Source organism: Carassius gibelio, chromosome A9 (assembly GCF_023724105.1).
Source record: "Carassius gibelio isolate Cgi1373 ecotype wild population from Czech Republic chromosome A9, carGib1.2-hapl.c, whole genome shotgun sequence".
Taxonomy (NCBI): Eukaryota; Metazoa; Chordata; class Actinopteri; order Cypriniformes; family Cyprinidae; genus Carassius; species Carassius gibelio.
The window spans coordinates 25,240,307-25,253,418 of NC_068379.1; the positions used below are offsets into that span (position 1 = coordinate 25,240,307).

A 13,112-nucleotide genomic window follows, 5' to 3' on the forward strand; every position below is an offset into this window, starting at 1 on the left:
GTTTGTCCAGTGCTGAGGCTGTGCTGAAGCTAAGGTGCTGATCCTGGAGCAACACCATCATGGCTTGTGGGGCAGCTGTGGCCTAATAGTTGTTCCCCGGGTGCTGGATATATAGCTTCCCACTGCTCCGGGTGTGTTCACGGTGTGTTCACGTTGTGTTCACTACTCACTGTTGTGTGTGTGTACTTGGATGGGTTAAATCCAGAGCACCAATTCCGAGCATGGGTTACCATACTTGGCAAATGTCATGACTTTCACTTTATCTGATTACAGCAACTATGAAGTTCTTTAAAGTGCCTTTATAATATTTGTCTGATTGTGCACACCTGGCAAATAAAGCTAATTTTGATTCTGATCAAAACAGCTGCAAAAATGCTGTTTTTTCCCGTCCTCCACGGTAGAAATGTTTGAGAGTCAGTATTTGTAGTCAAGGTTTCTTAGAGAAAGTTTATGTTTGTGCAGCAACGGACTATAAATCTGCACAAACTTCACTTTCTTGTAAAATGTTGCCATTTTGAATATAATTTTCTTTTTTTTATTATTAACCCTGCCAATATTTAAAAATATTATATTTAATATAATTTGTGTTAAATGGATTCAAGTAATTCATAATTCAATGCAAGAAACATAACCACATTGCACATAGTTTTCTGTAATTTTGCGCATATGATTGAATGCTTGAATATTTAAAAATATTGACTATTTGCAATAGTTTAAATGCATTGTAATTTTTCCCCCAGGTTCAAAATGAAATAAAGAGTACATTTTACAAGAACACCTGATTTGTCTTTCTACTTCAAAATGTTACGCATAATTCAAGTGTGACATGGCATTTCTTTAATTGTGAAATCTACTAGTAATTTCAGAGAGAAAATTGTTTCTACACAATTTTTTTTTTTGTGTGCATTACAAGATATTTTACTTCTATTTTTATTTATTTTCTTAAAACTCTTTAAAATCCTGTGCCTCGATCAAAGCTTGTGGCTTTCACTTATCATTTTCTTTCAGTAAAAGATGTTCCTTTTCATTTGACTACACTTTATCCCCAAGTTAAACACAGTAGGTGAAATCCTTGTGATCCTCTTTCTGTCTCACAATAAGCACAGAACATTAGCAGGTCTATTAAACTCGGAGATGGTTAGGCCTGTTATGGATCAGTGCATTACAGTTGCAAAAGTGCAAAATTCCTTCTTTCTTCTCCACTTGGCCATAATAGCACTTGGAAGGCCGACGATGATGGGGGGATAAGTGAGGACCCATTCAGTAAAACCAAGTCGATTTGATTGCTCGAGAAAATATAGTGAAATAATAAAATGTCTTACTTCTAGTTACAGCACGAGAATTTTATTATAACCACAGGTATGTGTCCACAACTGTGCTTTAAAAGAGTTCCAGAGGGGAAACTGTAAATGTCTTTACTACTTTAGTCAAGAAATTGAAAACAAAAATGAAACAGTTTAAGTGCTGCCTTAAATTTATGTAATCAAACTAGTCAAGGTAATTTTGTGTCATTTCAACTTAAATTACCTATATTAAATTGACTTCAAAAATCAAACTGAATCTTGTATAGGCTAAATTAAACATTAAGCTGAAACTGGTTAAATTATTTTGAGGTGTTAAATTAATGGAAAAACATAAGTTTCTAAGACTTACAATCTCCAACTGGAGTGCCCATGTTCTCTGCTAGAGGGAACTCCATCCCAAACCTATGCCACTCAATCCCAGACTCCATTTCCATAACCATCTGCCTAGGAACTCGTTATCAGACTCCACCCATTCCCAATCAGGAGGTCTATAAATGTTGCATTACACTCTCTCGCTCTCTTTTACAATCGATTCAATGAACACTTGTCACTCAAATCAAACAGGATTTTTTTTTTTTTTTCACAAAAGTGACAACCCAAGAAAGCAAAGTAAACGGTCTCTCATTTGTAGGTTGCATTGACACCTAGCGGTGGATGCAAGTTAAACAGTATAACAGTATAATCTCACCTGAAAATCATGCAATAAACATCTTTTTGACAAATATTTCAATTTGTTTTTGGTCTATATAGCCTGCATCAAAACGAGCTTTGCAATTATGCACCCGAAGACACGGGTTGAAGACCCAGCCAGTGACATCACAATGTGGTAATTTGTTTAAATTCATACCTACGCAATCACAATCACCATCACCAATTTTTTTTTTTTACACTGAAACTTTAAACAATATATATATATATACCTACCTACCAACCTTTTTAAAAAAATTGTACTGTTACTTCAAACCAAAATATTTTTAAGGATGGCCTCATTGTGAAGTCTTGTTTGTGTTATGCTGCATTTATGAGAGCTCTCTCTAGTTACCGTTTTATGGTTTTGATATTGTGCCTGGTTTCCTGGATTTCCCTTTTTACCTGTGTATTTGGATCACAATTGCGGATAACCATTATTAAAGCTGTGTTTATTAATTTGGTTTGTAACACAAGTACACTTTATTGTTCAAATCATCACAGGGGCCAGATTGGACATCTGATCTACATTGTAGACAATATCGAGTAAATCCAAAATGATTCTGAACTCAGTTTCATGGGCCATTACCTATAAAACAAGAAAGTGAAAGACAACATTCATGTCAGTACGATGCTGTGTGTCTATGTGTCTTTAATCTCTGGTGATTGTGTGACTGTGATGTGTCTGTAGCGCCTCTTATACACCATCAGCTGATCCTGAGGAAACTGGACTGACGTCTAAACACGGAGTCCTACAATAAAACACAAAGACAGTCACATATGAATATGTTGTCACATCACATCAGCAGATAAATTTCAGAAAAAAACACAATATATTTATGACAGCCATTCCACACAGAGACAATGAAATAGATGAAAATACAGTAATCATATATTTATAGATCATCACAGAATTAAACACAGTTTAGAGTACAGAATTGGAGCTGAATTATTAGGGTCCAAGCACAGAAGGATGCTCTTGAGTGATTGGCAGCCCATAGAACCACTTGTGGGACAGTTGTAAATTTGGCTCACTGATAGAGGACAGTCTCAACATTTACCATAGCAAGTTTGGAGTCAGAAAATTCCACTCATGTTTATGCTAATAATGCACAAACAAATTTGGATGAATCTAAAGAAGACAGGTAAGTTAATATGTCTTTTCAGGAAAAACATCTTAGAAACCAGAGATTTCAGATGAAGTTTGATCTCCATTAGGCATGTTTTAAAGCATAACTGCTGCTTTGAGCTGGTTTAAGCTGGTTCTAGAATATATATTAACCCTCTGCCTATATTTAAACATATTATATTTAATATAATTTATGTTACGAGTCGAATGAGACCCAATTTTCCCATGTCAGCCATTTTGGCGATCGGCCATTTTTTTTCTTTTTTTTTTGTGAAATGCTATATTTTATTAACACATTGATGTATTATTATGAAACTTGGTATGCTTTTTCGGCACCATGCCCTAATGGTGAACTGCCTGTCCACTATTTTGATTTATGTTGTGAACCTACTTTTGCTTACTCCTACTTGACTGTTAGTCCAATTTTCATCAATTTTGAATGTTCATCTTAGGACCTTGCTGACCAAAATTATGATTTTGTGTCAATATACAAAAACGGTATTAAGTGAATCAACAAATTTGGTGAAAAGATGCCAAACTGCATCTGAGGCTATATCTTTGCAAAGCTTTGAAATATTTACACCAAACTTTGTATGTGCAATTGTCACCTCACACTGACCTCCCCATTTCAATTTTGTAACAGCGCCACCTAATAGCCAAGAATAAGAAACCATCATTTAACCGTTAATTAAACAATTTCAAAAACTGCTAATAACTTTTGATTGCATTAGCCTATTATAATGAAACTGTTCTCAAAACATTCCTTGAGTCACTCTCAAAACATTCCTTGAGAATTCCTTGGGGAAGTCGTGGCCTAATGGTTAGAGGCACATACTCACCCATACTCAGAGGTTGGACTCCCAATCGAAGGGTTGTGAGTTCTAGTCTCGGGCCGGACGGAATTGTGGGTGGGGGGAGTGCATGAACAGCTCTCTCTCCACCTTCAATACCACGACTTAGGTGCCCTTGAGCAAGGCATTGAACCCCCAACTGCTCCCCGGGCGCCGCAGCATAAATGGCTGCCCACTGCTCCGGGTGTGTGCTCACAGTGTGTGTGTGTGTTCACTGCTCTGTGTGTGTGCATTTCGGATGGGTTAAATGCAGAGCACAAATTCTGAGTATGGGTCATCATACTTGGCTGAATGTCACTTCACATTCACATTCACATTCAGTCATGTTGACAACACACATACCAATTATGCCATAGTAAGAGGAACTTCCTGTTTACCATTTTGATTTATGTTGAAAACCCAATTTTTCAAACTCCTCAAATGTTTGTCCAATTTTCACGAAATGTGATTCAGATCATCTTCAGACCACACTGACAAAAAGTCAAGGATTTCGTGTTGACAGATAAAACCATTTTTGTATAAAAAGCTAATTTGAGGCATGATACCAAATTGACTCTGAGACTGATTCTTTGCAAAGCTGAAACATATTCACACCAAACTTTGTGTGTGCCATTGTCACCACACACAGAACACGTCACATCAATTTGATAACAGCGCCACTTATTGGTCAAAAGTGATAAGCCAATAAATCAAATTAGTAGTGTGTGTATTTATGATATTTCAGCATTTTGACTAAAATCATTTAAAAATGTTTTTAATTACTCATTGTTGCAGTTGGTCTGATGCTTGCTTCTTTAGTGCTTGGGCCCATAATTGCTGCTTGCAGCTATATTTAACTTTAATTCCATTTTTAAATATTTAAATAATAATATACTCACAACAGTATACTGTCTCCAGTTTATAATGTGGATTATCTTTCAGTAACTTCACTCCTGATTCTCCTAGTTTATTCCCAGTCAGATTCAGGTGTCTCAGGAGTGAGGAATTTGATCTCAGAGCAGAAGCCAGAGCAACACAACCTTCATCTGTGATCCCACAATCCCTTAACCTGTAGAGAACAATGACACAGTGTTAATTGTAGTTGAAGTGTGTGTAGTTTGTTATTGACTCTGGTCTCAGAGCAGGAGAGGATATATAATGACAAGCATTGCCACAAACTGCTGCTCACAGAATGAGATTTCTGAATGTTGATGCTCAATATCTGCTTGTTTTTTTATTAAAGAAATTTGACCAGCTAGCATATGCATCTTTATCCAATTTCTATTCTAACTACTTGGTTTATTTAAAAAAGAAAAGAGAGCCTTTAACCTAGCATTTTCAATTTTTTCTATTTATTTTATTTTTTATTAAAAAATAACCCTCTAACACTAATATTTTTCTATGCTATCTATTTATTTTCTTTGTATTTATTATTTTAAAAAAAAACCTTGCTACATATACATATGCAAGAGCAGAGGCTCATGTGATGTCATGGAGATAAATGCAATTAACTTCATATTCAGTCATCAGAGTCAGTTGTGCTGGCATTTAATTTGTTTATTGAACATTTATTTTAAATATTTAGTATTAACATTTACATTAAAGGACAATGACATCAGACTATCAGAGAGAAGATCTTACCACAGTATCTCCAGTTTACAGTGATTACCCTTCAGTCCAGCACAGAGACGCTTTACTCCCAAATCTTCTATTTTATTCCAAGACAGATCCAGGTGTCTCAGATGAGAGAGGTTTGATCTCAGTGCTGAAGCCAGAGCAGCACAACCTTCATATGTGACGCCACAATCTCTCAACCTGTAGAGAGCAATGACACAATGTGAATTGTAGTTCAAGTGTCTGTAGTTTTTTATTGACTCTGGTTTCAGAGCAGGAGAGGATATATAATGAAAAGCATTGCCAAAAAACTGCTGCTCAGAGAATGAGATTAATGCATGTTGATGCTCAATGCTGCTGTTTGAAACTGTCATGTGCCTCAGTACTGAACAGATATATTTGTGCTGAGATTTTGTGTTTATTGATCATTTATTTCACAAGCGTTAGTCTTAAAATTAACAATAGAGTACAAAGACATGAGAGAATCAGAAAGATTATCTTACTGCAGTTCCTCAAGTTTACAGTGAGGATACTTTAGTCCATCACAGAGAAGTTTCACTCCTAAATCCCCTTTTTTATTCCAAGACAGATCCAGTCGTCTCAGGTGTGAGGGGTTTGATCTCAAAACTGAAGCCAGAGCAGCACAACCTTCATCTGTGATGCCACAATCTCTCAACCTGCAGAGAACAATGACACACTTTTCACTCTCTCAGATCAGATCAGTTTATCTGTGAATCCATTTGCAAAGAGAAAGTACAAATCAATATGTGATAGACTATAGGACTGAGATTTAAAATGTCTCATTAAAGAAAGATAAATATTCATTTTTTACACTGTCAGTATTTTTTAAACAAAATATCTGTCTTATGTATACATTCATTCATATCAATATATTTAAATTACACTATTCATTACACAGCTGTATTTTATCCAGTGCTTTTTACAAAACAGTATGAAATAACACATTCTTTGTATATGATTCTATTAATTATAAACAGATTCTGCCCTAAAGTGTCCTACAATAGTGTCCTTCTTGAAGGTGCAGGAAGACAGTCACAGTTTTGAGTTTGGGAACAATATGAGCTGCATGTGGTTGATTCATCAGCCATCTAATCAACGTGAACACACCACATACAATTTCAATTATGGGCCTGTTAATACCTGTTAGGCATGCTATTTAAATTTTTTTAAGGGATTATGACATGAGAAATCAAGTATTATTATTATTATTATTATTATTATTTGCTTTTTTGGACAGAACAGTTTGTGGACAGGAAGTGAAGTGGGAGAAAGAGATGGGGGATGGGATCAGGAAAGGTCAACAGCCGAGACTCAACAAACTCTCACAACAGACTCAATCAAATTTAATAGCTTAAAATGTCCTCCAGACAGTGCTGTGCATGTGCTAGTAAGTCTGTGTTAACAGAAGTAAAGTTTAATTACTTTAACCAAAGGAAAACCAGTCTCCTCTTGGCTTATATTGAAATCCTCCGACATGTTTCTTTACAAATCCTAATTTTGTACTTCTAATTAGTGACTGTTGTTTTGTTTTGTTTTGATCTCTCCCCGTGCTTCTGCATTCATCACTTCTAAGCAGCTCATGCATAAAGCCAACCTCATACTAACAATGTTAGACAGTTTACAGTGTAATAGCTTGAACAATGTACAGTCTGTGCGAAATATGAGTAGTGCAAACACATTTATGTAAAGTACTGTGAACAGTGCAGTAAGAGAGCAGGTGCAGGTTAGATTGTTGGTGTGGAGTTCAGAAGTGTCACAGCCTCAGTTAAGAAGCTCTTCCTGAGCCTACTAATGTGAGAGCATAGGCTCCTGTAACACCTGCTGGATGGAAAGAGGGTAAATGGTCCATGGTTAGGTTAAGAGGCTTCATTGATGATCTTCCTTGCCCTGCCCAGGCCACGCTTGTGATAAATGTTCTCAGTGGAAGTTAACTGGGCGCTGGTGATCCGTTGAGCAGTTTTCGCCACCTGCTGGAGTGCTCTGTGGTCAGATGAGGAACAATTTCTGTACCTTACTGAGATGCAGTTTGTGAGTATGCTCTCAATTGCACAGTGGTAGCATTCCACAAGGATCTTTGAACTTTCCTAAGGCTCCGTAAGTAAAGGCACAGCTGTGCCTTTTTGACCAGGGTGGAGGTGTTCAGTGTGTTGTGTGCATGACTCCTAGTCTGCCTGAAGTCCACAATGATTTTTGTCTTCTGGTTGTTTAATTCCAGATTGTTGGTGACACACCACACATCCAGGTGCTGCACCTCAACCCTGTAGGCTGACTCTTCATCAACGTTGATCAGACCTATCACTGTGGTATCATTTGCGAAATTGATTTTGTTGTTGGAGCCATAAACAGGAATGCATTCATGTGTAAATAAATAGTAGAGAAGAGGCCTCAGTACACAGCCCTGAGGAACACTGGTGTTCAGGTTGATGATGAAGGAGGACAGGTTATCTAACTTAACAGACTGAGGCCTGTTATTCAGAAACTGTAGAATCCAGTTGCAGAGGGATGTGCTGATTCCAAGCTGGCTGAGCTTGGAGGAGATTACAGTGTTAAATATGCAACTGAAATCAGTGAACAGCATTCTCACGTGTATTTTAACTATCCAGATGGGTGAGGGCAGAGTGAAGTGCCATAGAGATGGCGTCTTCTGTTGACCATTTGCGGCGACAGGCAAACTGGTATGGTCTAGTGTAGCAGGGAGACAGGATTTTAAATGGGTTACAACCAGCCTCCCAAAGCACTTGGCAATGATGGGAGTTAGTGGGAGACAGGACGGAAGTCGTCGAGGTAGTGAAATACTTCAGTACTAGCACTATGGTGGAGGTTTTGAAACTAGTGGGGACAGTTGCCTGGGCCAAGGACAGATTGAAAATGTCCTTGATGCCTCACCAGAGCCAATCACCAGCACATCATGTTGCACACTTACCGGCTCACTGATGTTGATAAGATTTACCTCTTATAGGTACTGAAAGTTCAAACGGCACAATTAAATCGGTTCAACACTACAACACTCTATGAACTTCATGTGCTTGTGCCTCTCTGACTGTGTTCAGAAACGTTCTTTCACACAGCGTGTGCAAATAACCAAATAGTTCTCTTTGGTTGATGATTGTGTTTCAACAGCTTTAAATCACTTGATTTTTAACCACAATGCTTAAACGCAGGTAAATGATATGTTTTTGTGACCAGGAACCACAGCAATGTCATGTAAAAGGGACAATAAACGAAAATCTCTAACAGTCGACAAATTTCTATTTCTGTATTTGCATGCCTTAAAATGAACTATATAGCAAAATCTCTAATGGCTTGGTAACAATATATATGATTGTTTGGTGGGTCAAAAACTGGAGCAGCAGCTCATGTGATGTGATGAAGATGGATGAAATGAACTTCATCTTCAGTCTTCAGAATCATTTGTGCTGTGATTTAGTGTGTTTACTGAACATTTATTTAGCAAGCTTTAGTCTCAGATTAAAAGATTAAAGGACAAAAGACAAGAGACTATCAAAGGGATTATATTACCGCAGTATCTCCAGTTCACAGTGAAGATCCTCCAGTCCAGCAGAGAGCAACGTGACTCCAGAATCTCCGATTTTATTCACCGACAGATTCAGTTCTCTCAGGTGTGAGGAATTTGATCTCAGTGCTGAAGCCAAAGCAGCACAACCTTCATCTGTGACGTCACAATCATTCAACCTAGAGAACAATGACACACTCTTCACTCTCAGATCAGGTCAGATTAGCAGTGAATATATTATTAAAATGAAGTACAAACTTAAACCACAAATCAACATGTTTGATGGATCATTGAACTGAGATCTAAAATAAGTTACATAGCACAGAACATGACTATAAAACATCTAATGACTCATTCAAGAAAGATATGTCTAGTAACAATTTGGTATAAGGACCAATTCTCACCATTAACTTGTTGCTTATTAGCATGCCTATTTTTAACATATTGTCAGTGTATTAGTTAGTAATAGTATATTACCTATAAAGCATATACTCTGAAAGAACATATTCCACATCCCTAATCCGACCCAACACTTTATAAACTATTAATAAGCAGCAAATTAGAAGCTTACTGAGGCAAAAGTTGTAGTTAATGGTTTGTTAATAGTGAGAATTGGACCTTAAAATAAAGTGTGAATATATTTCTTTATTGCAATGTACTTTTATGCAGAATGTCTTAAGTAGACTTTTATGCAAATCTGTTTTATTAGACACACTATTTACTACATAAATAAAATTTACAGTACATTCCAAAAGTTTGGAAACATGATTCATACATGTTTTTAATGTAGTCTGCATTTATTATTATTATTTATTATTATTATTATTATTATTATTATCAGTAAAACAAGCATTGTGAAATATTACAATTTCAAAAGGCTGTTTTCTATGTGACTATCTATTGATCTATTGAGTCGTCTGCTTCCCCCTTCTAATTATCAGCATCTCAGCATCAGCATCTCCCCATGCATGCAAGCTGGTGTCCTCAGGGATCTAGGAAGGGGTAGTAGAGGTACTCCCGCGCCACCAGAGCAATGAGAACCACACATGTTATATGGCTGTCGGGCCAGGATTCTGGGTCTTTTATCCCCAGGAGCGGCCGTGGGAACAGCTTTTATATAAATATAATCTTTTGTAACATTATAAATGATTTAACTATCTCTTTTGATCAATACACACACACAATATCTTTTTTATTGTAGAAGGTCATGGTTTCTGGGCAGCTCAACTGTTTTCAACATTGATTATAATCAGAAATGTTTCTTGAGCAGCAAATAAGTATATTAGAATGATTTCATGTGACTCTGAAGACTGGAGTAATGGTGCTGAAAATTCAGCTTTGATCACAGCAATCAATTACATTTGAACAGATATTCACATAGAAAACTGGTATTTGAAATTGTCATTAAAAAAAAAAAAAAATTACTGTATTTTTGAACAGCCTTAATCACTGTCACGAATCCGGTCTATAAATGTCAGCCTTCCTCAAAGCACTCTATCTCGGCTTCAGATGGTTCAAAATGCGGCAGCCAGATTGTTGACAGGAACAAAAAAGAGGGAGCATATTACTCCTGTTCTTGCCTCATTGCACTGGCTCCCTATCAAATTCAGAGTTGATTTTAAGGTCCTTATTTTCGTATATAAGGCACTGTACAAGTCAGCCCCGGATTATATCTGTGACCATATCCAGCCATATACAACCTTTAGGTCATTAAGATCTTGTAAATAGCTTCTTTTATCTGTCCCTTGTTCTCGTTGTAAATCCAAAGGTGACTGAGCTTTCACTGTTGCTGCCCCTAAACTCTGGAACAGTTCACCCTTTACTATCAGGGCCTCTCCATCGCTCTGTGTTTTTTAATCAAACTTAATGACTCATTTTTTCACCCTTGCTTTTGAGTGATGCTGTGTATGTAACTTTTGATGTGTTTTTTTTTATATAAATTTTTACATTTTATTTAATTTTATTTTACATTTTATCTCTTTCCCCTTTAATTTTATATCTCTGTTGCTTTTTAGGTAACATTTTATTGTAATGTACATGTTTGGGGGGGGGGGTTGTTTTTCACTTCACAAATAATTTACAGTGTCATATAATCATATAATCATACAGTCATATAATCTTACCACAGTTTTTCCAGTTTACAGTGAGGATTCTGTAGTACATCAGAGAGCAGATTGACAGAATTTCCCAATTTATTCCCAGTCAGACTCAGGTGTCTCAGGTGTGAGGGGTTTGATCTCAGAGCTGAAGCCAGAGCAGCACAACCTTCATCTGTGATGCCACAATTACTCAACCTGTAGAGAACAATGACACACTCTTCACTCTCTCAGATCAGATCAGTTTATTTGAAAGTAAAAGAGTAGCATACTGTAACTTGAGTGCTAGCTTATTTGAGTTTGATAACTTTTGATATTAATATTCATATTTTTAAGATGAAATTAATAACATTTGATATTTTTTGTGTGTGATGACATCACACAGAAGCAGGACCTACAGTTTGCAATATTGCTAGGAAAGCTGGCTTTGGTAAAGCAACAGCAAGGCAGAAGACTGTGGAATGACGTATGGGGTGGGGCACATGTATTTATTTTGTCCTATAAATAGAGCAAAGGTTGGCAGGTTGCATAGCTACGAGCTATATCACACAGCGTTTCTATTTCACTCTATCATGCAGCATTTCTGTTCCACTCTATCACACAGAGTTGTCATTCCACTCTTGGATAACAGCAGAGGTATGTCAGTGTGTTACATGGTCAGGTTTGTTTATAGAGATAATACTAATGTAATAATTGGGTGATTTAAAAGAATTGTGTATTTTGAATGTTTATAATGCAGTGCTGGATTTGTGTTGTGTTTTTTTATTTTTATTTTTATTTTTTTTGATAGAGTGAGGTGGGGCCAAGAGCCGCTGTTGTAATTTTTTTCCATGGGAAGAAATCCCCGGTGGCATATTAAGAATTAAATGTGATCTTTGGACATTTAAATTTACATTCAGACATTAAACAGACACTTTTATCCAAAGCGACTAACAAATAAGGACAATGGAAGAAATCTAAATCAACAAAAGAGCAATGTTATGCAATAGCTATAACAAGTCATAGTTAGCTTAATGCAGTACACATAGCAAGGATTTTTGGGAAAGCTAGTGATAGATGCCTTTTTACTTTTGCTCCCGGCTGATGACCCTGTAGCTACCCAAACTGCACTAGCGGAATTGCGTCTGTCAGAAATGCCTAGCGTGGAAGGCTTACCTGTGATTAAACCTAGGTAACCTGGCTTCCATGTTTGTCAGTTGTGATGTTAAATAAAGCTTGCAATATGTCAATATATAATTTACAGCTAATATTCATCTCATGAAGTAAATCACTATATAATATCTTATTCTTTTGATGCTCAAAATGAGAACATTTTATAATTTTCTGAGTCATGAAAGAGTCTGGTTTTGTGATATATTGCCTTCTTTCTTTACTACTTATTTTTTTCTCTGCCTAGATGTGTTTAAATTTGACAGACACACACACTTCAGTACAGACAGAATGTGGGTTATTGCATTTACATGCTGCGCAAAATCAGATAAGAGGCCAAAAAACTAACTGTGTTGACCAGTTTATGTTTACGCTGTTTATGAGCCTACGGGTTACCTCGTTTCCATGACCACATTTTTAGACAACACATTTTCAGGATTTAATACTCTAGATTTAATGCTGTCACATGAAATTGATGTAGATAGTGTTGAAATTATGCAGCCAAGTGATGATATCTCAGATCATTATTTAGTTTTGTGCAAAATTGTAAACAAACTTGTTACAAGTATGGAAGAACCATCACTTCTACCACAAAAGTTATCTTTCTGATGTATCCAAATTCCTTAGCATATCAAAAACCTCAGAACAACTTGATGATGTAACAGAAACTATGGACTCTCTCTTTTCTAGCACTTTAAATACAGTTGCTCCTCTACGCTTATGGAAGGTTAAGGAAAACAGTTTGATACCATGGCATAATGAGCATAC

The 13,112-nt window shown here is 36.6% G+C and overlaps 1 protein-coding gene across 1 annotated transcript in view; it reads right to left on the bottom strand.

Moving 5' to 3' along the window:
* Positions 1-2,442: 2,442 nt before the first annotated feature.
* LOC128020183 (uncharacterized) overlaps positions 2,443-13,112 on the bottom strand; it is a 42,474-nt gene continuing 31,804 nt past the window's right edge. The window contains exons 15-20 of the mRNA XM_052606887.1: positions 11,223-11,393; positions 9,105-9,278; positions 6,068-6,241; positions 5,592-5,765; positions 4,850-5,019; positions 2,443-2,743 (exon numbers count right to left, since the gene is read on the bottom strand). Of these exons, the coding sequence (XP_052462847.1) occupies positions 2,742-2,743; positions 4,850-5,019; positions 5,592-5,765; positions 6,068-6,241; positions 9,105-9,278; positions 11,223-11,393 (865 nt within the window). The 3' untranslated portion in view covers positions 2,443-2,741. The remainder of the gene's footprint in view (positions 2,744-4,849; positions 5,020-5,591; positions 5,766-6,067; positions 6,242-9,104; positions 9,279-11,222; positions 11,394-13,112) is intronic.